The sequence below is a fragment of the Clarias gariepinus genome, chromosome 27 (assembly GCF_024256425.1).
Source record: "Clarias gariepinus isolate MV-2021 ecotype Netherlands chromosome 27, CGAR_prim_01v2, whole genome shotgun sequence".
Classification (NCBI taxonomy): Eukaryota; Metazoa; Chordata; class Actinopteri; order Siluriformes; family Clariidae; genus Clarias; species Clarias gariepinus.
Genome location: NC_071126.1, coordinates 1,083,580 through 1,109,101, shown reverse-complemented (window position 1 = coordinate 1,109,101; position 25,522 = coordinate 1,083,580). Strand labels below are relative to the sequence as shown.

At 40.3% G+C, this 25,522-nt stretch overlaps 2 protein-coding genes across 6 annotated transcripts in view; one reads left to right on the top strand and one right to left on the bottom strand.

Moving 5' to 3' along the window:
- The window catches only part of cdc42bpab (CDC42 binding protein kinase alpha (DMPK-like) b), a 59,730-nt gene extending 49,094 nt beyond the window's left edge, over positions 1-10,636 (top strand). For 3 of the 4 annotated variants that reach the window (XM_053488695.1, XM_053488696.1, XM_053488694.1), the window contains 9 exons: positions 406-700; positions 888-985; positions 1,137-1,221; positions 1,318-1,441; positions 2,312-2,429; positions 2,713-2,830; positions 4,458-4,615; positions 6,412-6,486; positions 8,592-10,636. In XM_053488695.1, coding sequence (XP_053344670.1) covers positions 406-700; positions 888-985; positions 1,137-1,221; positions 1,318-1,441; positions 2,312-2,429; positions 2,713-2,830; positions 4,458-4,615; positions 6,412-6,486; positions 8,592-8,723 — 1,203 coding nt within the window. In that variant the 3' untranslated portion in view covers positions 8,724-10,636. The remainder of the gene's footprint in view (positions 1-405; positions 701-887; positions 986-1,136; positions 1,222-1,317; positions 1,442-2,311; positions 2,430-2,712; positions 2,831-4,457; positions 4,616-6,411; positions 6,487-8,591) is intronic. The other variant, XM_053488697.1, reaches the window with a different exon arrangement.
- A 9-nt stretch (positions 10,637-10,645) lies between these two features.
- On the bottom strand, positions 10,646-25,516 carry fzd3a (frizzled class receptor 3a). Of its 2 annotated transcripts, none has more exons than XM_053488699.1 (7): positions 25,275-25,516; positions 22,719-23,122; positions 14,688-14,884; positions 13,492-14,509; positions 12,840-12,988; positions 11,892-12,137; positions 10,646-11,269 (listed from the first exon to the last, which is right to left on the bottom strand). In XM_053488699.1, the coding sequence occupies exons 2-7, from the start codon at positions 22,935-22,937 to the stop codon at positions 11,017-11,019; spliced, it is 2,082 nt and encodes a 693-aa protein (XP_053344674.1). In that variant the 5' UTR covers positions 22,938-23,122; positions 25,275-25,516; the 3' UTR covers positions 10,646-11,016. The 2 variants fall into 2 exon arrangements, with proteins under 2 accessions (XP_053344674.1, XP_053344675.1); XM_053488700.1 differs by having other exon boundaries at positions 11,892-12,134; positions 25,275-25,514.
- Between the last annotated feature and the right edge of the window lie 6 nt (positions 25,517-25,522).

Here is a 25,522-nt window from a genome sequence, read left to right as displayed (position 1 = left end):
GGCGTGAAGCAGGCTCTGTGCAGTCAGGCTCTGGCATACTGAGAAAACCTTCTGCTTTGATGGTATCCAAGCACCAGAGAAACCCTGGGATAAATGCATTAGTGTAACAGGGCATTATAAGTTTTTACTCTCAAAACTGTGTTCTGTTATTCTGTCAAAAGTCCCAGTTTGTCTTAAACTCCCCTCAAAGTAAAGGCACCTGAAAAAATGTGATTGTTCTGAGTTTCCCGTTGTTGTACACCATGTCTCTGTTTCTTAGTTTACCGAACTATAATGAGTAAGGATTTGTATCGTACCCTGGATGTTTTTGGTTAGCACTCCTATCAGTATTAGTTATAAAGCTTATTATTTATCTCACATGACATCACAACTGCATTTATTTAAAAGATCTCTTCATTGTGCCAGGTGCCGGGTGTGGTGCAATGGATGGCGTTTCTGAGTGAATATCTCATGGTGGGCTTTCAGGGCGGCTTCATGCGCTATAGCCTGCACTCTGACGCGCCTCCCGTTAGCCTCCTGCATCTGGACGATCACACGCTGGCCTTTATAACACAGCAGGGCATGGACGCATTGTGCGCCGTGGAAATCTCCAGCAAGGAGCTGCTGCTGTGCTTCAGTTGCGTGGGGGTCTGTGTGGACCTCCATGGCCGACGCTCACGCCAGATGGAGCTGATGTGGCCTGCTGTCCCTACCTCCTGCTGTGAGTAGATTAGACTTGCCTTAAGACATTTGGAGTGTCTATTTTAGGGCATCACAAGATAAGGAAATCTCAAGTAGTCATATATGTGATACTGGAATCGATGATCCTGTCTGGACTATCTGCAGAATTCTCATCATGGAAGTGGTGTATGAAGATAGTATGTAGAATGTGTATTATGTCGCTCTAGGCTACAGCGCCCCCTACCTCTTAATGTACAGCGAGAATGCGGTGGACGTGTTTGACATCAACACCTTGGAATGGATTCAGACTATTCCTCTAAAAAAGGTCAAATTTGTTTCCTCATAATGAATACTTCAAAAAGAATCATCCATTTAAAAAATTAAAAAATAAAGAAAGCGTATATAGTATGTTTATAATGTTGCTATGTACCTTATTGGGTCCGTTGTCTGTTTAATTGTATATATAACGTGCACAGATACGGCCGCTAAACCCCGATGGCTCTCTGAATCTCCTCGGCTCAGAAACAGTGAGGCTCGTCTACTTCAAAAACAAGGCAGCAGGTAACAAGCCATCCTCAGTTCACCTTAGTTGGGTTCGAGGCGTGTTCCTGAGCTCTAATCTCCGTGTGTGCATGTGTTCCTGTGTGTTTGTGTTAGAGGGGGACGAGCTGGTGGTGCCAGAGGTGTCAGATAACAGCCGCAAGCAGATGGTGCGCAGTATGAACAATAAGAGACGCTTCTCATTCCGCATACCTGAGGAGGAAAGACTACAACAAAGGAGGTAAATGAAGACACACACACACACACACACACACACACACTTACAGAAGCATTTTATTTCTCTCTGGGTGTATTGTAGAGCAGATCAGCTTTCTGTGTGCTTAAACTTTTATGAACACTTTTACATTATAACAGTTCTCATTTCAGTTTTAATATTAATCATGATTATAGTAAATTATATTCTACACTACAGTATATTATAAAGGTCTACAATCTCACCACCAAAATAATTACAAATGTCTTACATAATCCTTATATACTGTACACTGTCTGGCCCAAAAAGTTAACATTCCAGCGGGGTCACGTTATCAGACTGCATTGGGAGAAAGACATTAAAATGATGGGAATGGAGTTAAGAATCGTCCAACATATTCAAACCTGTCTGGTGGTGAAACATCAACTACATACAAGGAATTCGGTCAGAATAAAATCATGAATGAGAATGATCAAAGATCGCTTCATAAATACTGGACAAAGCAGTATGTTTAATCATGAAAGTGAGACCTCCAACACACACACACACACACACACACACACATTATGTGTTGAGAACTAACAGGATCCTGGTTGTTGCAGGCAATGTAAAAAGGTCATGTGATCTAATGAGTCCAGAGGAATGGGCGTGTCAGGGTAAGAAGGGAAAGATACAGTATGCACCCATCATGCATGGTGTCTACTGTACCAACCTCAGTAGTTAGTGTTATGATCTGGGGTTGCTGCAGGTGCTCAGGTCTAGGCTCAGCAACGTTACGTAGGAATGAAATCAAGTCAGCTGAAGATCTGAATGCACAGAGGGATATCACATTCATGAATTACTCACCATCAGTATTAACCTTTTTGTGTGCTGTACTTTACTATTGTATGTTTTTAGAGAAATGCTGAGGGACCCTGAAAAAAGAAGCAAGCTGATCTCCAATCCCACCAACTTCAACCATGTGGCTCACATGGGACCAGGAGATGGAATGCAGATTCTTAAAGATCTACCCGTGGTAAGAAGCACTGTTTTTACTATTAGAAGCCATTTGCTCTGGTGTGTGTGTGTGTGTGTGTGTGTATGTGTGTGTGTGTGTGTGTAATGAAGATGATGAATGAACGGTGACTTTTAGACTAGTAAAAATTTTGGCTAAATATTGTAGGGTAGTTCAACAATTGATCAATATGTGATCTTATTTTTAGACGATTATATAATTTCCTGTATTTGTACATTAGACACATGAATCTAATGACTTGTCTTGCTCTTACTTTCTTGTCTGTTTGTTTTGTCTCCGGTAGAACATGCGTGCTCAGGAAAGCCGGTCTGGTTTCAGTGGCTCAGTCAGTATCCCATCCTTAGCAAAGAATCGTGGTGAACCCGGACGCTCCATGAGCGCCAGCAGCGGTCTGGGTATACGTAAGTTTCTCCATCCATGCGCCAAAACCACCCCTGGGGACACAGTGCTATTCCTTTAAGCTTCCCTTATACATCAATTATGCTAATTATAATTAGTTAATTATTATGTGGTGTTAGTTGTTATTATAACTTTATTGTTTATTATTATTTTGTTTTTGTTTTACATTAATGAATACAGTGCAAACTTGCATTAGACAATGGGTTGGACAATGAAACTGAAACACAGGCCAATTTAGTGTTGGGGGTTTCATGGCTAAATTTTACCAGCCTGGTGGACAATCTTCATTGATTGCACATTCCACCAGTAAGAGCAGAGTATGAAGGTTTAATTAGCAGAGTAATAGCACAGTTAATGTCAGCATACCATCAAGAAGGACGAACCACATCCAACAGGAGTAACTGTGGACGCAAGAGGAAGCTGTCTGAAAGGGATGTCCGGGTGCTACCCCAGATTGTATCCAAAAAACTTAAAACCAAAGCTGCTCAACTTAATGCAGAATTAAATGTGCACCTAAAATCTCCTGTTTCCACTAAAACCATTTATCGTGACCTTCACAGAGTCAATGTACATGGCCGGGCTGCTATAGCCAATCCTTCGGTCACTCGTGCCAATGCCAAACATCAGTTTCAATGGTGCCAGCAGTGAAAATCTTGGGCTGTAAACAATGTAAAACATGTATTGTTCTCTTTTGAGTCCACCTTCACTGTCTTTCCCACATCCGGGAGAGTTACGGTGTGGAGAAGTCCCAAAGCAGCGTACCATCCAGACTATTGCATGCCCATAGTGAAGCATGGCCGTGGATCAGTGATGGTTTGGGCTGCAAAGTCATGGCATTCCCCAGGCCCAATACTTGTGCCAGATGGGCGTGTCACTGCCAAGGCTTAGCAAACTATTCTGGAGGACCATGTGCACCCAATAGTTTAAACATTGTTTCCTGAAGATGGTGCCGTGTATCAGCATGATAATGCACCAATACACACATCAAGACTGGGGACAGCGTCGGTTTGATGAACATGAAAGTGAAGTTGAACATCTTTAATGGTCTGCACAGTCATCAGATCTAAATACTATTGGGGTGTTTTGGAGGAGCAGGTCAGGAAACGTTTACTCCACCAGCATCACGTAGTGACCTGGCCACTTTGCAGGACTTCTATCTCTCATTCCCAAGGCGAATTGATGCTGTATTGGCTGCAGAAGGAGGCCCTACACCATATTAATAAATTATTGTGGTCTAAAACCAGGTGTTTCAGTTTTATTGTCCAATCTCTGTATATAATTGTATATAGTCAGGTAACTGATGCATGCTTTCATATCTGCATACTATAAAAGATTCATATTAATCTCAGATTATGCAATATGTAGTTATTAGATAAGTTGAGATGTTCCGCTAAAGCTTATTTTTTTCTATTTTTATTTAAACCAAACTAGATGGTTGTATTTAAAATCACTGTATATTTCTTGCATATGCTCAAGAATGTAGCACGTCACCAAATCAAATACAGAAGAGCTTTCAGAATATGTCATGCATGTCATGTTCATGTTTTAAAACAGCAGTGAACACTTGGAGCTTGTAAAATGTCATTGGTTTTAACATTTTTTATTTCGTTTGCTCTCTCCATCTCTCAGGCTCTTCATCTCAGAACGGCAGCGCCCTGAGAAGAGAGCTCTCGAGCAGTAGCTACAGCTCCAAGCGGCAAACAATGACATCGCCGTCTGAGAGCTCTCTGTCATCAGGAGGAGGCATAGATGCAGGAGATGCACCACTTTCTCAGTTTGACCGGGAGGTAAGTAACATGCCTATGAAAATTAAAGCTCATGAGTTTCATTAAAGGTGGTTAGCAAAAAAATTCCACAAGAAACAATCACTCCATCATCCTCTCAATCATTCACATCTGTCAGTAGCAGAACCTCTTTTAACACACCTATACACTTATATGTAGAATATAGCCAGGTTTATAAATATTGGATCAACGTTTTTTTTCTTTATTTGGACTCTGTACACCACTACTTCAATCTGAAATAAAACACTCAACATTTAAGTGAATCAATACTTTCAGCTTTAATTCAAGGGTTTTAACAAAAGTGTGGCATTAACCATTTAGAAATTACGAACACACACATCTTGGTGGCTCATAAATAATAGAACAAATGGTTTAAAGGCTCTTGTTACTCTATTACTAAGTATTTAGAAAAAAATGTCTTAAGGTGGTTCTTAGTGTTGCATTTGCATTTGGTAGCTGTGCAAGTGAAGAAGGCCATGATTAGGCTGAAAAAACCCCTAAAATAAACCCATCTGAGAGATAGAAAAATCATTTGTAAGTGGCCAATCCAACAGTTTAGAATATTCTTAAAAGGAAGGCATTCACTTGCGAGCTCTTGAGAAGGGACGTCTGTCATTGTTAAAGTCAACAGTCAAGGCTACAGGCTTTATGAAGTCAATACAGACGTAGGTGCAAACCACAGACAACATACAAGAACACAAAGGCCAGATTAGACTTTTAGATTCTTTGCTCTGATGAAACCAAAATTAAATTGTACCAGAATGATGAGAAGAGAAAAGTGTTTCCTTTCCAGCTCATGATCCAAAGCGCCACATCATCTGTCACACATATTGGAAGCAGTGTTATGGCATAAGTGTGTATGACTGCCAGTGGAACCAGGTAGCTGGTGTTTATTTATGATCTGATAAAAGTAGCAGAATGATTTCTATACTTTCTATATGCTATACTCAGATTCAGGGCAAAACTGATAGGACACAGCTTCATATTGCAGATGGATAATGACCCAAAACATACAGTATGGGGTATCCTTCACTGGCACATCAGTCACATGATTTCAAACCAACAGAAGATTCTGTTCATGCTTGTCATGCCGTGTGCTTACTGAAGACAAGACTGAAAGTAAAAAGTCGCACAGGCAAACAGTAGCTGAGGGCAGCTGCAGTAAAGGCCTGGCAGAGCATCTCGAGCGAGAAACTCAATATTTGGCCACATCCATGGGGTCCCACCCTTACGTAGTCACTGATTTCAAAGTATTAAAGATCATCCAAGTATTAAAGGTAATCCTTGTGTTGGTAGTTATGAGCCACCGAAAGTGTGTGCGTGTGTATGAAAATGACTATTACCTAAAGGGTTAATGCCATACTTTTGTCAAACCCGTTGAATTAAAGCTGAAACTTCACACACATCTGTTTTCATTTCAAATTGAGTGTGGGAGTGTACAGAGGTCAAATGTAAAAAGAAGATTTGTTCCAGTATATAAACCCGACTGCATGATTTTTTTTCATCCAATACCTGAAAAGATCTAAACTGTCCTTATGGATAGCTCTTAGTGTCCTCTCACAGCAGGTTGTTGTACAGTGTTTGTCCTCAGACAATCATCATTCAGTACAGTCATATAGCTTGAGTTTCACTTGAACCATAACAAGTCTGTCTTATATTCCTCATCTCTTTCAAGCACTGTCCACTGGGGTTTTAGCTCCTACTATCCCACCACACATACCCATACTATAGCATGTTGTGTCCCTGTGTCCCTGGTGTGGAAGCCACTTTCGGGCTCTCAGTGTGCCTTTCCTTCCCAGTGGCAGGCTGTCTCACCCTCGGAAAAGACGCCCGATCTGAAACGGGCGTTACGGACCCTACTTAGTAAGATGAAGGTAAAGTTGATGCGCTTGGCATTGAAAGCACTTCCTCTGCTAGAACAAAAACATTTATCCTTTTGTGTTGTTTTACACACATGCTCTAGATCCATCCCAATTCAGCATTTAGTGCTTTCGATCACGTCCCTGTGTCTGTTTAAACACGTTCAGAACTCTGCATGCATTTGAGCATTCATAGCTGCTTCACCTCCCTACACATTTTATGTGGACTTTCAAAACGCTGTGTTTGAGGATGGACACTTTTGCCAGTGCCAGAAATGACTGGTGATTAACCTGAGCAGTAAAACTACTGGTTTCTGCCAAACACCCCATCAGCTGTTGCGAAGTGCCTCATTCCCCAAAACAATCCATGCACCGTATGCATGACGCCCAGCTGTTACACAGAATACTGGCAATGAAGTGAACTCTTAATGTCACTGAGCTTTCTGACATTTTCAACATCAAAGACAAAACCAATTGAAATGTACTAGAAAATGAATGTAAGTAACACAGAATCAATACAATACAATACAATATTTAAAGTATTACAGATTGACAAAATACTCACTGCCGAATTTTACACACCAGTCTTAGGTTGGTGTTATGCCACATTTTGATGTTGAAAAAAAAAAAAAAACTTGTTGTGTGTCAAGAAAGCGCTGAGCTACTCGATGCTCTCCATATATTCATTTATTCCACTCGTGGGCTGTGATTTTAAAGGATATAAACTGATCCTTTGGGAAAATATGAATGCAGGCCTCAAATATTCATGCATGTGCAGATTGAGGTTTTAAATATGCATCTTCTACACATCTGTATCAGCTGTACTGTTTATAGTCCACCGATTATAAGGTGCGTCTCTGCTTCTCTTGGGCCGCGTGGGGTACGGTACTTAATAAGCATCAATCATTAATGCTTAACATCCTGTAAGGGGTGATTGAGATGCCTTTACGTTCTATAACAAGGAAATACATAAACTATCTATTTTAAGATTTTTTTTTCAACATTTTAAACTAAACTAATGTTGATAATGTGACTAGCGTGGAATATTTCAAATATTTCTCAGTATTTCTCACTTAACAGGATTGAGTGGATTCAAATGCACATTGTTTAAATGTAAAAGTGTGAGATGTTAAATTGACTCATGTTTTAATGCAAAACTATGAATTTTCAATTATTTTCCTGAATATATTTCAAGGTAAAATGTAATTCTAATGATCTGTGACCAGAGGTGGGTAGAGGAGACAAAAATTGTATTCAAGTAAGAGTAGCTGTACTTCTAAATAATATTACTCAAGTAGGAACAAAGCAGTCATGCAAAATATTACTTAAATAAGAGGAAAAGTATTTGGTGAAAAGATACTCAGGTACTGGGTAACTGTTTCATCATAATGTCTGATTTATTATTATTTTTGATTATGTAAACAGCCAGACAAAATGATAAAATAAAGGACAATTTCTGACATTTCTAAATAATAAAATAAATGAAATAAATAAAATAAAATAAAATAAATGAATAAAAATAAATCTCTTTAGAAAACAGTAAATTAAGGAACAAGACTAATCTCACATATCTAACGAATATCTAATGTGTAGAATACATGGTTAGGAAAGTCGAGTGTAGGTGAATGTACTGTAGTACGTGTAGCCGTTCTTCTTCACATCTCTACTTATGTAAAAGTAAAAAGTATGATGCAGTAAAACTACTCCTATAAGTTTTTTTTCCCCTAAAAAGGTGACTTAAATAATGTAACTCACTCCACCTCACATCTGTCTGTGACAGACAAACACCTGGATATTGTAGATAGATTTCTAGAAGAAGTTTTAAGTTGTTTGTCTGAAGCTTACACACACTGTGGGTCGCAGTAATGTAATGTCAGTGCAAAGCTAATATTCAATTCAGTTTTATTTATAAAGAGATGTTAACAATGGTAACAATTGTAGCTTTACGGAATAAAGTAAATATGGAAATAGGTTTGAAAAGTGTGAGGCATTAGGTATAAATGAAAGAGACCAAAGGTGGAAAAAAGATTTATCGTCTCACCAAAGTGAAAACTGAGAGCAGTATACCGGACACCAACTCTTCCTGGTTAACATTTGGCTTTATCTTGCTGGACTTGCAGGACTCAGACTCACCGCGTCACTCCACTGCCTCGAACAGCTCGACGTTCAGCAGCCCGCCCAGTCCTGCGTCACCACACAAGACCAAGTCTCTGTCCCTGGAGAGCACGGACCGTGTAGGCTGGGACACATGATGAAGGATCCAAAGAAATAAACCTCGAGCACCTCTGGATCCTCTCTCTGATTTATCCAGATTTTCATTGGGGGTTGGGGAGGACGTGTGGCTATCAACAAGTCTGTGTGTGTGTGTGTGTGTGTGTGTGTGTGTGGTCATTGGTTCCTTTCAGTCTGGCTCAAAGTGAGTTCGCACACACACTACATTGGAACTTGACTGTACTGATGTTCGTATAGAAACTGGGATTTGGGGTGCACTACTTATTTCTTAATCCAATGTTCACTGTTGAAGATCAGCTGTGGACCCCACCAACCACCGCATCTATGATGAAACTGCCATTCTGATGCGCTACTAGCTGACATAGACACTTCCAACCTGCCCTACTCTCAGACCACATCCTATACACGATGCCCACTTTCTACCCCGATGTCATGTCACTGGGGTCACGACCTGCACCCCTACTGTGGAATTTCACAAGCGCACTGTGCTGCCAGAAATAAGGCACTAATCACACAGTATAACGAATGTGATATGATTTTGGACAATAAGCATTTAATTGGGTGAGTTCTGGTTAATCGAAGCCTTCCACATACGGTACCATCACAATAATGTACATAGGCTGCGCATAATGTAAAACAATGACATTTTATAGAGAGAAATACATTTTGCCTGCATTATTTAATTTGATTTTATAATTCATAAAACATTATTTTATGTCTTGTGAATTTTTTTTTACATTGTTTATTTTCCATGCGTAGAGTTTAAGCATCTGTGTTTTTCCCTCCGATCTCCATTATAAGAGGATATAACACGTATCGTCCCGAACCAGGGGTAAATTGTTCATATGATTTATTCATTAGGACAGATTTCCACTTACACCTTAACATTCCCAGCTGCACAAAGATAAATGCAAGAAAACGTTGAAGTTGTTTTATGAGTGTTTGTGTTTTTTGATCATGTTTCCTGCTTATATTGTGGCAGGTTTCATTTGATTATAGAGGTTAGCTGCACAACTTTTCCAGTTGTTTCATTAGAACTGCCTCCTTGTCAAAAATCCAATTATATTATACCATCGTTACCTTCTATTTAATTTCCCTGGGATTAATAAAGTTCTTTGAATCTTGAATCGTAAAATCACTGAAGTGGTCTAAAGAACATGGTCAAGTTGCCCGCTGGCTTTGGGAGCTGTGGGATCTGATGAGATCATGTGCAACCATTTCTGACTCCTGTTTCAGTGCAATTCGAACGTGAGCACAGTTTACTGTGTTACTAGATAATTGGCGCCCGTCTCTAGTGCGGATCTCAGTCCCCGCTCAGCTCACAACTTTGAATTTGCTGCATTGTTCCAGCTGTAGCTCATATCCGCATGTAAAGAAAGGCAGAAGGCAGCTATTGCACAATTACAATGGCCTTTCTGCAATAGTCCACATTAGCTCTCTTCGCTTTTTTTTTTTACTTGTTTTGTAATAATTTGTACAGTTTTGCATGCTATGTGTATTTATTTTCTGGTTCTGTTACGGATTTGAGTTCTGTTTTGTCGATTTTTTGAATGTTTAGGGGACTTTTCCTGATGAGAGCTCCATGCTCTATACAACTGGTTTCGCAAGATCAATATCTATAGACTGAAATAGTGCATTTCTATAAAAGGAAGATGATATGACACGGGGGATTTTAGTTATTTGACCAAGAAATAACATTGGACCTGAACAAACGGGTCGAATTTCACTGACATCTACTTCAACTTAGAGACTCTACATGAGAAGACTTAGCCAAGACAAGAGTTTACTCATCAATTTATTCAAAATGATTCCACATCAATGGTTCTACATTTGCAGCAAGCGATTATGTTTTGGGTCTGTTTGATTATGCTGTAATACTGCTCTTTACATGTCAAATGTTTAGCACTATTATCAATAAAACATTCAGCCATCACCCTCTTCTGTAGGACTTGGTTGTGTGAGAAATCGTGTAAAAGAGGAGGAAGACGTCGTGAACATGCCAATGTCTAATTAAAGAAAGTCTACAGGAAGTGCAGTAGAGGAACAGTGGAAGAACATGACCCTGTTTTTCTCTATAAAAGATTTTTAGAAAACACACAAATGTACACAAAAGTCTAAGCTTGAAAATAAAGCAGCTAGTGCTTCGACACAGTATTAAAAAGATCATATAGGAAAAGCCCTTGGTGTTTACCCTGCTGAGTTCTGTCCTAAACTTTCTGCACTTTGTATCGGAGCTTCTGTTCTGTTTGATGGAGTCTCACATCCATGTGCAGCAAAAACCTCTTCATCATGTCCTTCAGTTATTAGTACATTTCAAGGAACGGCTCCCACTTCCTCTTTAACAGAGTGGATGCCGTTAACAGGGCGGGATTCGGTCTGAGCGCTGCTGAGGTCGCGGGTGCTGGTGTGCCGTGACTGGCTGTCTAAGTGCTGTGATCCGCCGTGTCGTGATTGGCTTTCCGATCGGACCATGCTGCTGCTTTGCTGAAGCTGTTCGTGGAGGCAGGCTGCAGTGACATGTGGGAAACGAGGCTCCTCTGAAGAACGGAGACTATAGGCTGCGTACCTGCGTGAGGAAAGGGACACAGAGCAGAGCGGGTAAGCTGTTCCTGCAGTGCTGAGCTTCAATACATCCTGAAATCACGAATGATCATAAATGCTAAGGAATTTACTTCCAGCTATAATATGCAGTAGAAAACCTGATTCAGCTAAACGAGGCGTCTGATTGGGATGTCTTTGACTTTGGTGATTTTGGAATGGAGAAGTGAATAATTTAATTCTGCAACTGAACAAATTCGGCACTTAGAAAAACAGATCCCTAACATGGAAAAGTGGAATGAGTGTATGTACACGTCCCACAGACAGATGCGTGTATTCTGCAAGTTGGGGACAATTTATCCATCGACTTTTAAGGATCAGGCGTTCCACTCGCTGGAACGACTACCGTTGGCCTCAGCTGGGATCGTCATTCACTCATGTGTGGCCTTCTTTAAACTGTTTGCGCGATTCAAATGTTTTACTGCGTCTGATCATCCAACTGTGTTTAAAGTCTGTAAAAATCGATTTTACACCTTCATTCATTAGAAACTACAAAACTAGGCTTTCCAGAGATAAACCAAATACTGTTAAACATTAATGTATACTGAAAAACACAGTCACGCTTGTGTAACCAGCTCATGCTCCCTCACCTGTCATCATGTGATTGGCAGCGGCTGCTGTGGAAACCGCTGGCTTTGCTGTGCATGCTGCTTGGACGGCTGCTATCGCTGTGGGCCTCATCGAGCATGGCCAGATGGGTAGAGGAGGCATGGGTGGAGGTGCCTTGGGTGGAGGTGCCACGGGACTGGCGTACCACCGGAACCCCGGGCTCACGCAGCAGCAGCTGCGTAAAGTCAGGCTCCTGAAGCACCTGTCTACTGTCATGCACCACACTGCTTGTGTGGCAAGGAGATGGACAAGAGACAGAGAAAGAACATCGAGGGAAAGTGAGGGAATGAAAAAGGAGGGGAAGACAAAAATGAAGCGAGTACACTAAAACCTTGGACTGTAAGTAGCTTGGTCTACGAGTGTTTCACAAGATGAGCAAAAATGTTGAATAAATTTGAACTTGATAAATGAGCAATGTCCTGCACTACAAGCAGGTTGTAAAAGGTTCAAAAGGCTGTAGCAGTGCAGGTGATGAATCTGGTTAACAACAATGCAATGCCACATTTCCACAAAATCCTCAAAAGGAAGCAAAAGCAAGTGTCATTTGAGAGATTACCTGTCACACAAAAAGTCACAAAAAAAGAAAAAGATTTTAGCAGAGGGCAGTGATTCTGTTCTGCTCTCCCTCACACCACCCACGACTCTTTTCAAAGGTAAATGCAAGTTAATTTGTTTTATTTTTACTTTATATTTTGTATTAAAACACTTTTATATGAATATTATTTGGCTTTGATATGTTTGCATTCCATGGTTTAACTGTAGTTCTAATTAATCTACACAATGAGCCAGAGTGGCCGGAGAAATGTATTTCAGCCACATCTAATACATCTCACACCTTATGGATTTCATCAGCTGAAGAGACACAAGACACAGACAGACAGACTATACACTGCTCTTATAGCGACAGCTCTTGTCTTCAGGAGACTCACTCTTTTCGGTGATGGCCATGAAAGAAGCTGGCCCACTCGAAGCAAGTCTTCTTACTGCCCACCCAAAAGACAGAGGGGATGCCCACCACCAGCATCATCAAGTACTTCATGAGGAAGAGGGCAACATTTGGTCTGCTCATCTGCTCCATCTGGACAGACAACAAGCCAATACTCAGATTTTGTACAATATTTTTTTAATTATAATGTTTTTATAAAACTGCACACACACACACACATATACATAGGGTGTAGTGTAGTGCTGTTTTGTAGATGATCCACTGTACACACATACAGCTGCTCGTGTGATCATCTACTGCACCAAATTTATATTATCCTTTAAAATCTACACTATACCCTCTTTAATCTTTTATTGTAATTAATTTGAAACCTTTGAACTTATTTCCAGCAAGGAATATTCTGAAGGAAATATGAGGAAAATCATAATGTGTGTAAATGTATTTAATTTAGAGCTAATGCAAGTAAGTGTTTGCTTGAGGCACAGTGATGCATTATGGGAGGTTTATTACCAGACTTCACTTCTTTCTAACCAAATATACCACATGACTTAAATATGTATTTTATTATTATTTTTTTTTTTTACAATTTGAATTATATTTACCTTATTTTTTCATATACACTTTGTGTAACATACCTTGAATGGGCAGGGGATGTGGTAGTTCCTGCACTGCTCCTGCACCCAGGTTATCTCCCACACTGGTCTATAGCTATGCTCATACATGAAGCAGCCAATCACTGTCAGCAGCGGCACCAGGTACAGCACAGAGAACACACCTATGCGGATCATGAACTTTACCAGCTTGTCTTGGTTCTCCTTGTCCAGTGGGATCTCCATGCGGACACGATTCAGTGCTACGATGCCGGCCAGTAGAAGCACGACTCCAGCAGTCACTGCCAGAGCTAGTGGAGCCAGGAGAAACCAGCGCAAAGCGGTGAGATCGTAAAGACCCACGAAGCAAACACCACTCACGCCATCACCTTCCACCCTGTTCAGTGCCATGAGCGTGACGGTCAGCGTGCCAGGCAGTCCCCAGGCTACTGCATGAAAGAGCAGCGCTTTCTTTTCAATCGCTTCACTGCCCCACTTTGGTACAGCAGCTAGGAACCATGTGACAGTCAGCACAACCCACCACACACTGCCCGCCATAGTAAAGAAGTACAACGTCATAAAGAGCAGTGTACATGCCTTGTTATGTGAGCCCTGTGTGACAGTAGCAGCACGGAAATGTCCTGGGGAAGCCTTATTGCAGGCCACACGCTCCTCCAATAGGAAGCCCAGGAAGAAGACCAACGATACCATCATGTAGCAAACGGAGTAGAACACGATGGGCCGCTCTGGGTACCGAAAACGACCCATGTCAATGAGAAAGGTTAGAAAAGTGAAAAGCGTGGCCGACAAACAAATGGTGGACACCACAGCGATGAAGTAGCGAGCAAAGACAAGCTCGTCCCTACTGAAGTACATATTTGGGCATGGGGGCGAGCAGTCAGGAACACCTAAGAATCTGTAGCCCAGCTCGGGGTCGACCTTCAGCTCACGCGGGCACCAGAAGCCGTAGTCACGTTGTACTGATCCAGGAGATTCCTCAGTGGAGTCGGTATTTGAAAGGAGGTCCTCAGCCCGTGGGTACGGCTCGTCACATTCAGGAAACCTGAGAAATGATTAGGAATATATGATGCTTCATTATTTTGTCATCTCTCTAACAAAGTATTAAAGAAAAGGGAAGAAAATTGATTAAACAACTGACTAGTCGAATATTAATTTGTCAATACATACATAAATACATACATGTACAGTATATATACATGGCCGTCTAATTCATAATTTACCGGTTACAGGCCATCTCTTCAGGCCAGCTTAATCCAAAGATGTCCATGAGCTTGTAGCATTCTCTCTTGGCCCGCTGGCACAGATGGCGACACGGCAGGGTTACACGGCCATACTCCGTACACACAGGTGCGTAGAGCGCACAAAGGAATGGACGCATGTCAGCCGAGCACTCTAGGTTCACCATGGGGTGGAAGGGCTAGCAGGGAAGATGGATTTATTAAGGCATCAGTAGCTTTAATGGCACAACACAATCATAAGCATTTAAGGTTAAATAGTCTATGGGTTGTCTGTCTGCACTTTACTCATACTAGATTCCCAGTGTGTATGTTCGTGTGTTCTAACAGTCTGTATTGTTCTTGCCAGGGTTTATTTGTTATAGGTTCCAGTAATCCATTATGCAAATCACGGCTATGGACAGAAACTTATGATCAGAGGATATATACTGTAAAGTAAGTCCCCTAACATATGAACATTCGAGTTGCAAATTTTTAAAAATGTGAACATGAGGTTTGTACATGTTCAATCAAGCAGGTTTTATCACAAGCCTGGCATACATTGTCATTTGCATGCAGCGTGCATCCCTAGGTGAATCCACATGAATCGTTCAACCATCAGCATGATTCTAACAAGATCATGGAACATCTTAGTTTTATACTGTGTATAATTGTGCCAATTGTGTTAGCATCTCAGGCTATTTTGTTGGACTTGAGAACAAATAGGCAGACATGGTGACATAATGTAGGTCAAAACCAATACTTGTATTTTTTTTATTGAACTAATCGCCCAGCCCCACCCCACTTAAAATAAAGCTTCTTACTTAAGAGCTCAGGATGGTCAGAAAGTGACATCAAATCAACATGACTGCTCACTCAGTTGTGAACAATGCTCACGTCTAACCTTTAAATAAGTTGTTCTTTATAAACAAGCATTTACTTTAGGTTACAGTTAGCTGGCCAGCCGGTTGCTAAAAAAGATGAACATGAAGTGAAACACTGAAGGCATGAAGGTAGCAAATGACGCTATTCTGATAAAAGCATCATCAAAAGCAAAGTGTCACAGTAGAGTAAGGGCACTAAGTGGGGTACACTAACCCACGTACACCATACTCATGTACGCCCTAGTGGACTCTGGAGCCGACCAGAACTTAATCTTCTCAGCCACCGCCTCCCAGCTGGAGATTCCCTTCGTACCAGTCAGCCAATCATTCAACGTTCAGGTGCTTGATGGCAGCAAACTTGCACCGATCACTCATTGCACTGCCCCTGTTACACTATGCCTCTCTGGCAACCACACCGAACCCGTCACTTTCCTCATCCAATTGTTCTGTAGCTTCCGTGATTAAAGCTTCGTAACCCCTACACCAACCCGTACCCTGTTTCTGACACAACAATGCTTCTGGTGGCCCACCATTGAGGATGATGTTGGGAAATTTGTGGCATTCTGTAATGTGTGCTCCAGAAGTAAGACCACAAATCAAACCCATCCCCATTCCCTACTGCCCCTGGTTTTACATGTCCATTGACTTCATTACCGGATTACCACCCTCCGACACCACCACTAGTATTTTAACTGTGGTTGACGAGTTCTCAAAGTCCGCACACCTTATTCCATTACCCAAACTCACTTAACTCCTAATTACCCATGTCTTCCAACTTCATGGACATTCTATGAATATTCTCTCAGACAGAAGCCCCCAGTTGTCAGCACAATTCTGGAACGCCTTCTGTGATCTTATCGGTGCCACATCTAGCCTCTTGTCTGGGTTCCACCCTCAAAGCAACGGCCTAACAGAGCGGATTTATCAGGAACTTGAAAAGTCACTGAGGTGCATGGCATTTCGACATGATTCTTCTTGAAGCCATTTTCTCCCCTGGAGTGAGTATGCCCGTAGCTTGCTCCCCACTTCCTCTACTGAAATGTCCCCCTTCCAGTGTTGTCTTGCTACCAACCACCACTGTTCCCCACCCAGGAGGAAGAAGCCAAGGTCCCCTGAGCTCAAGCCTTTGTCTGCCGATGCAGAATGACATGGCAACATGCTCATAACTAATTCCAACACTAGGTTCAGTACCCTCCAACGTATGGCTAACCGCCATTGTTTAGTCGCCTCCAAGTACCAAGACCACTTCCAAGAAACTCTCCATTTACCATCACCTGCATCATCACCTATTGCTCTGTCAAACTTGTCCTGCCATTGTCCACGCACTGAGATCCACGTCTTCCAGATCTATAGGTTGGTTGCACCCCCCCTTTGAGAGGACAGTCATTTTAACATTGTGCTGATTACATAGTGCTTGGACCCTAATAATCTTTCAAAGATCAAGAGGGCCATAGCACATTTCTGACGTCAGCACTATTAAAACTGCATTATCAGAGCGATGGCTATGATGTCATAGTCATGTTGTCATACTGTTGATGTCATAGTGATTGAGCCCTAATAAAATATTGCTCTATATAAAACCAGCCATAGGAAAATAAAAGGAAAAAAAGTACATTATGTGCATTATGTGTCATAAGTAATTCCAGAACAGTTGAAAATTAGGACAGTTCTTAAAAAACAATGCAAACTTGTTGCCTAATTTTAATTCCAGAATTATTTTTTACAAGGAAACAGACATGTTAAAAAGTTTAAAACAGGTTTCTCAGGCAGCTGGAGTATCCAAATGGACTCATAGCAAAATAGCACGTTTTATTTTACTTTTAAAAAAAAAGGGATTACATAAACTTAACACATTTTTTTATTTTTCTGCATTGCAATTTGATCTGATTAAAAAAATATCTGAAATTTCTCATAGAATTTATAATGCTTAAAATTTTTGCCACTATAATTCATTGTGGTTGTATTTTTCAAAACCATTATTTTTCAGCCTCACAAATTTATTTATTACATTTTTAAGTAATTTCTGCTTTCTGTGCAGTCTACTTCGCAGGAAACTACAGTGGAACCTTGTATTGCGAGCATAATTCTTGTAAAACAAATTTAATTTTCCCATAAGAAATAATGGAAACTTAAATTATTCATTTCACAGCACAAAAAAACTAAATACATAAAAATAATTAATACAAAATATTAAATAAAAAATAAAACAAATTACAGTTTTTCTCGATTGCTTAAACACATTTGCCCACTCTGACATCACATTTTCAAAACAGTTAACACACAGGATAAAACTTAAGGTCAATGGTCAAAATGACTCATTTTGTTAGCAAAATGCTCTAACACTCACAAAACATTAAAAACATGCAACATCAGCAAATATTTCCATCAAACACCAAAACTTGTAGTCAAATTAATTTATTCTTTGAATCAATCATTACACGATGGATAACAAAATTCAGCCATCAATATGCAATATAATACTTTACAAACTCAAATGGATACTGAAAAAAAAAACTACCAAAGAAAACTTATGGGTGGAAATACCTTTAAAAAAAAGAAAAAAGAAGAAAATATATATATAAATTATTTTTCACATTTAGTCCATTCGTTCTTGCCGATTATGCCACAGGTTCTCATCAACATCGCATTGAATGTTTTCCCTTGCAATTCACCGAGGGAAATACCTTCTTGCATGGCGTATCCATCCCTGGCAGTCCTCTGCACCTATTGCCAGGCAACCAGCATTCATTGCCTCCAGGAGGGGCATCTGCTCATATGGCCGGTGATCATACACCTTCCACCTCCAAGCAGAGAAGAACTCCTCGATTGGGTTCAGAAAAGGCGAGTATGCAGGCAGGAATTGCATCATAATACGAGGCTGTGCTGCAAACCATTCGTTCACAAGGCGAGAGTGGTGGAAAGCCACATTGTCCCAAATTATGACATACAAAGTCATGCCAGGCCTCAACAGCCCTCTCTCTTCGGGTGGAATCAGTATTTCTTTCAATGCATCAAGAAATGTGATGAGGTGTTCTGTATTGTATGGGCCAATAGTTGGTATCTGGCAAAGGACCCCATCATTGGAAATGGCAGCACACATGGTGATATTGGCACCCCTCTGACCTGGCACTGTGACAGTGGCCCTCTGCCCGATGATGTTCCTCCCGCGTCTCCTCACTTTACAGAGGTTGAAGCCGGCTTCATCCACAAAAATGAATTTGTGATGTGTCCCTTCTGCTTCAAACTCCATTGTTCTCTAAGAAAAAAAGCAAATTTTAAATTTACAGGTTGCAGTAAAGCTGAACTACACAGTGGTATGCATTACAGTAACACTGTGAATTACCTGTTCTCATTCCGAAAAAGCCTTACAATAGATGCCACAGTGCTCCAACCCAGAATGGGCTGGACCCTTTGTCCAGCCTCTCTAAAGGACAAGCCATGATTGATGACATGGTCAATAATTGTTGCCCGAATTTCATTTGGAACTTGAGCTCGATTTTGTCCTCTTGCTGCTGCAGCTCCTCCACCACGCATACGAACTCCTCTTCCTCGGGCCCCTCTGCCATGGCCTCTTACTCTCCTTTCGTGCCTATGGCCTCTTTGATCCATGCTTGCAAATAGCAATACAGAGGTGGCATCTTTTGTAGAGGGATGAGGATTGATTGCTGATTGAAGAGTTGTGCAAACAAGTTTCACACAGATGCATTGGATATTTATAATTATGCAAGTACTTTCTATCAGCTGTTAATAGTTGTTTTCCTTTTGTTCAACACAGTGAATCCAATGGAGTTTGGGATCTTTCAATGAGATCTGTGGTAACTGTTTTGACAAAGGGTGTAAAAAATGTGTGTAACAAATGAAAAAGTGTTAAGGCATTTGAAAGAGAAGACTTCTCCTGTGCTAAGAATGTGATGATGAAGATCAAGCGAATCCCAGTTTCACTTAGCGTGTCTTAGCAAATGAGAAAAACTGTAACCTGCATTAAAAAAAAACAAAAAAAAAACATTGGCTCAGTTGTGATCACGTGACGCTCGACATCAAATCAAGAAGTGTATGCGTGATACATGATATTCAGTACTCGTAAACCAAGACTTGTTCGTTTTTCAAGTCAAAATTTATTAAAAATCTTTGCTCGTCTTGCGGAGCACTAGCAAACTGCGTTACTCGCAATCTGAGGTTTCACTGTACTTTCTAATCAGAACGCAGTACTTCTAACTAGCTTGTGGGTTGCCATTTGAGCGGCAGAAAAAAAATTCGCTAAAATATGCTAAAATCCTCCCTCCGCTGTATTCATTTAAAATCAAGAGCGATGGTTTTTCTTTTTCCCTCCACTTGGTAATGCAAATACTCTACAGTCATGTTCAGTAACAAGATGGGATTCATTTACTCAACTTCTGTGCCAAATTTCTGTACATGATTTCAACTAAGCAGGCATGGATTGAGCAAGTGACACCACAGTACTGCACATGTCTTTTTACTCTGTTCCCAGCCGGGTTAAGACATTTATGAAGAATAAATATCTTGGTAATTAATATAGATTTTTGTAGTGCAAATGCGGTGCATAAAATAACATATCATTCTTAGTATCACGGCCATTATTTAAAAAAAAAACACAACGTCACTTTTGTCTTCCATTGTACTATATGATCTTATCTTACTGAACGCAGGAAAAACATCACAATGGCCAGATCAAATTGCAATGCAAAAAATTTCAAGCATTTTTATTGCAACAATTTTTTGTTTCTGATTTATTTTAAAATGGTGGTTTTGGCTGTTTAACATAAGCATTTTGCTTTTAATTATTTTATTCTAAGCTAAGTATTCATACAAATTGGATAGGTATGTGTATTGGCTGTTTGAGTATTAGTATTAAAAAGAACCTTTAATGTATTCTCTCTGTATCATGACTCTAGACTTTGTTTTTAAAGGTTACAATAAAATATTAGAAATATTCACGAAAATGTCAGGAAAAGACTTTGTGACTCTTTTAATCCCACTCAGTGTACGCAGTTCAAATTTCATATAGCCTTAAAAAATATAATATTGCTTTTGTTGTGTTTATATAAATCAAACTCAGTATTCTCTCTGTCATCACGTCTGCTCAGATCTGTGCATATCCACCCCTGTGTCATGGCAACCAGCGATCCAGACAAGGGCCCGCATTTGGTAAGAGGTCTTTATGGAGTGGGGTCAAAGGGCGTGGTGGTGAAGGGGAACCACCTCCTAAAGGGAGAAAAGAGCCCTGTTCTTTTGTTGCAAGACAATTGGGACTCGTTTCCAAAGCAACCGAGCTTCTTTACGTGGGGGAGGGATGACGAGAAAGAGAGAAAGGAGGGAGAGAAGAGGAACATACAGTGGAAAAAGAACAAAAGACAGTGGTATGGAAGGGGGAATGATGGGTAAGCCGCTGGCTCAGGGGTAAATGCTACTGAATAGTCAAGGTGTAAAATATGAATAAATGTTTATTAATGATGTTGCTATCGTCAGAAGATGATAAGACAGGTATGGCATGACGAGTAAACAAAACAAGAACACAGTCGATACACAGAAGTGTATCTCCCTTTTGTGTACAGAATACCCTTAAGGTAACAATGCAGTGCAATAATAAGGTGGTGGTAACAGTGGTCAGGTTTTAATGTCTCTTTGCAGGTTAAAAAAAAAAAGCAAAAACTGAACTGGGCCATTAAATCAGCACTGAGTCCATGACAACATTAATCCTGCTCCTGTTCATCCCCGACAGCCCTTAGGCAACGATTATTTCACAAATGAGGTTACTCAGAGTTTATGCTACAGCCGTGCACCATTTTCCCCAAAGCAAAAATTCTGATCTCATCTCTCTCTCTCTTTTGTAAAAGAAAATGTAAAAATTATTGTAATTACAATAAAGACTAAAGTAAGAACATACATTAAGAGATGTTTTAATAGTCTTAATAAGATTTTTTTTTATTAACTCAGTCAACTGCTAAAATTAGGTACATACAGTGTCTTTAGAAAGTATTCACCCCCTAGTGTTTATCTATTTCTTGCTGCAATGCAACATCAAATTGATGTATTTTAGAATTTTCTTTTGGAGGCACGGTGCCTTAGTGGTTAGCACTGTCACCTTGCACCTTCAGGGTCCAGGGTCGATTGATGTACATGTGTATGTGTGTGTGCCCCGCGATGGATTGGCACCCTGACCAGGGTCTACCCTGCCTCAAGTCTCCTGGAAAGGGCTCCAGGCCCCCCAAGACCCTGTACACTGAATTACTGTAAGTGGAACAGACACTGAGACAAGATGATGAGAATTTATTTTTTCATTCTTAATTTTTAAGCAACTATTAAAATATCCTTAAAATTATATACAAATTGAAACAAATCTGCAAACTGAAAATAAATGATGTCAATTACGATTAGAATATATATTTTTTAAATATAAATTCACTTGTGTCCAGTTGTAAGCTTCCTCAGTAAATATTTTAGACTTTAGAAGAATGTTGGGAAAAGTTTAACCAGCAAAGCTTTTAAACTTCTCAGGAATATTATAAAATCCATTATAACGAAGCGACACAAGCCACATGTTTTATAATCAGACTAAACTTGAGCCAACAGGTTGAAATATTTGTCAGAAACCAATAACAGCCCAATACCCATGTAACACAGCTTTAATGAGGATGGATTCATGTTCTGGGGGTTTCAGCTGGATGAACTGGAATGATCATTGCCATCAAAGAAAACATGGATGAAACCAAATCTAAGCAACTGTTAAGGAGAACCTGGTCTACTGTCTACTGTTTACCATCACCACAAACCAGAATTCAGTTTGATTTGTTTGAAAATTTAGACGCCAAAATTTAAAGTCAGACACAAATCTGAGATAACTCACATCTGTAACTGCTGCAAAAGGTCATTTCACACGCAGGGGTGTGATACTTTTCAACTAAATAGCTTTTAAATTTGTTTTATTTTCAATGAATTCACAGCCATTTAGATTTTAAAGGAATTGAAATACTTTATATTCATTTCCTTTCTGTAACAAGCATGAGAAACATTTCATTTCTCAACAGCAAGAGTAAAACCTGATTGTATTTTAATTTATATCACATTTAATAATGTATTTAAAAAGCAGACAGATTGTAATGAAAGGTAAATAAGAGACAACATGTGTCTGTACCTCCATGGCGAGCGCTGCAGTCTGCTGATCGTAGTGGTTAAGCAGGTTGGGCATGAACGTGGTGTTGTAGGGGAGCCCCTGGCACATCCGCAGCATGATGGGCTCACATGTGAACGTGCTGTGGCTGCCTGCTGACCGCATGTTGATAGCTGTGCATGTTGTTAGCATGGAAAGCACAACCCAAACAAGATCCATTGTCCTAAACCCAGCCAAACACATAGCAGGAAAAAAATGATGTCACTCCAGGCTGCGTTTCGACGGAGGCTCGGTGTGTGACTGCGTATTACACCAGATAGGGTTGTATCACTGACTGGGGAGAACCGAAATATCCCAGAGCTGGTGTCAGTCCATCTTTGACTGGACTTGCATTGTCTTTTTTTTTTTCTTTTACTGCGTCACCATATCTGCAAAAAAAAGAGTCAACTATAATTTCAAGCAAAGCCTAAGACAAATTATTCACTTAATAGACAAAATGCTTTAGATTTACAAGTTTACAGACTAAATACCAGAACAGTATTACACTCTAAAGATACAATTAAATAATGGAAAGACAGATGGATAGTGATTGTAGTGGAGGATGCTTTTGGCCCAAGGTGCTGCTTTATCTCACAGACATTCCTCAGAACAGAAAACAGACTGACAATGAAGGGAAAAAAAAGGCCTGTTAAAAATATCCTTTAATATTTTTGGTAAACATATTGTACATAAACAGTAAGAAGAAAACAAGTATGTAGACACCTTTTTTAATAGATTTATAACATTGAGTGCATATATCTGTGAAATAAAAAAACTAACTGGTAGGCCACAATGTGTTTAAATCCTATTTATTATACTACATAATTGTTATGTTTTTTTAGGGTTAGGGTTAGAACAAATTAGAGCTGTTCGATATTCTTGGATTATGGTAAGAAAAAAAATATATATTAGAAGTCTTTGCCATAATTATTTTTTGGAATTCATTCATTATGAATTTTGAAGAGAAAGTATTTGTGTGTGTATGATCCCAGGAACAGCACACCCACAGTGAAGCACGGTGACGTGAGTATCACGATATGGAGCATCTAGGGTATTACATGTCATTGAAAAAAATCAAGAATGGATATTAGAGGAAATCAAAGATTAAAGGAAATCAAAGATTGATAAAAAAAAACTGAATCTGTGAATGCCTTCACTGTACAAGAACATTTATTTTATAATAAACTGATTTCATGCTGTGAGAATTCCCCCAAAGAAATTACTAACATTTACAAAACAAAGAAAACCATAAACAGCTTATCACTTTAATGTATGGTCTTTAATGTATGGTTTATTTGTAGTTAGTTATTGGATTTTTAGTAGCACTGATCAATATGATAGTTTTAATTATTATCGTATGGCCAAAAGTAACTGGACATTTGACCATCACACCCATAAGCAGTTGAAAGCACACAGTTCTATAGAATGCCTCTGTATGCTTTAGCATTATAATTTCCTTTCTCGGGAACTCGCTCCAAGAACACATGGTGTGAAAAAACTAGAGCGTCCTCAATCACAAAGCCCTGACTAAACACAACTGCACTACAGAATTTGGGATGAACTGGAACTAGAGCCTCCTCAACATCCCATCATCAGTGTCTTATCTCAGTAGTGCTCCCAGAAGAGTGGAGATTATCATAAGAGCAAAGGCAGAATAAAACTGAAATGGGACGTTTAACACATGTAAGCACATGTACTGTAAGTGTAATGGCCAATTTTGGAGTCTTAAATATCACTTTTATCATTCACAATTAATATTTACGAGGGTGAGTCGAATAAAGGTGGTGCGGGAGCTTATATTAACACTGTCGCCTCGAACCTCCAGGGTCCGGGTTCGATTCCCGCCTCTGTGTGCATGGAGTTTGCATGTTCTCCCCATGCCTGGTGGGTTTCCTCCGGGTACTCCAGTCTCCTCACACATTCCAAAGACACATGCAGGTTAGGCTAAACGGCGTTCCCAAATCGTCTATAGTGTGTACATGCGCATGTGAGTGTCTGTATGTTTGTGCCTTGTGATGGATTGGCACCTACTCCAGGGTGTACCCCGCCTTGTTCCCTAAGTCTCCTGGGATAGGCCCCAGACACCCCCCCCCCCCCCCATATTTTATATATATATGTGTGTTATTGCAAATAAGGTCTCACAAAAGTGTATTATTATTTTCCTACACTCCCTATTACGCGCAGTGCAGTACATGCGTTCTAGCGCTTAACAATTCTTTTACAAAGAAACATTAACTGAATTGTCGCATTTTAAACGGTTTATTATTTGACTCTCTCTCTCTCTCTCTCTCTCTCTCTCTCTCATGCATTAGAGTAAAATGCAATGTGTATATCATTCTGCGTCATTTTCCTCCTTGTGAGAAAAAGCAGCTTTTAACAAACACATGAAGAGGATAAACAAGATGCATGAGAGATCATCCGAGAGATAACACTTAACGCTTCGAAGCAGGAGGGCACGAGCCATCTTTATCTCCCCGGTCCCGTTTTAACCGGATTGTGTGCTATCGTTATAAATAAGAAATGAGAGATACGGTATTCTACCTGTACAGGCGTCTCCGCGGCCGGTGTCTCCTCCGGTTCTGTTTTAACGCATGCAGGCCACGGTATTCTCTGCTCGGCGTGACTCACGCGCACAGCCTGTACGTGTGGAGGAGTGCGCGTGGCGGTGGCGCGCATTCATCGCAACGACATCAAAGCACCGGCGTCACTCAGTGCGAGCGCTTATTTAAATAAAAACACCTGATAAACACCACGGTGTGTGATTAAAGCTGTAATGTACCACGAGCTAC

Bases quoted from the DNA above. Each gene is read 5' to 3' on its own strand.
- fzd3a (XM_053488699.1), bottom strand. From the start codon at position 22,937: ATGTGTTTGGCTGGGTTTAGGACAATGGATCTTGTTTGGGTTGTGCTT. The intron at 14,510-14,687 runs GTAAATTATGAA...ATCATTTCTCAG, and splicing joins GAAGAGATGGCCTGTAACCG to GTTTCCTGAATGTGACGAGC. The intron at 11,270-11,891 runs GTGAGGGAGCAT...TTCCTCACGCAG, and splicing joins TGCCAATCACATGATGACAG to GTACGCAGCCTATAGTCTCC.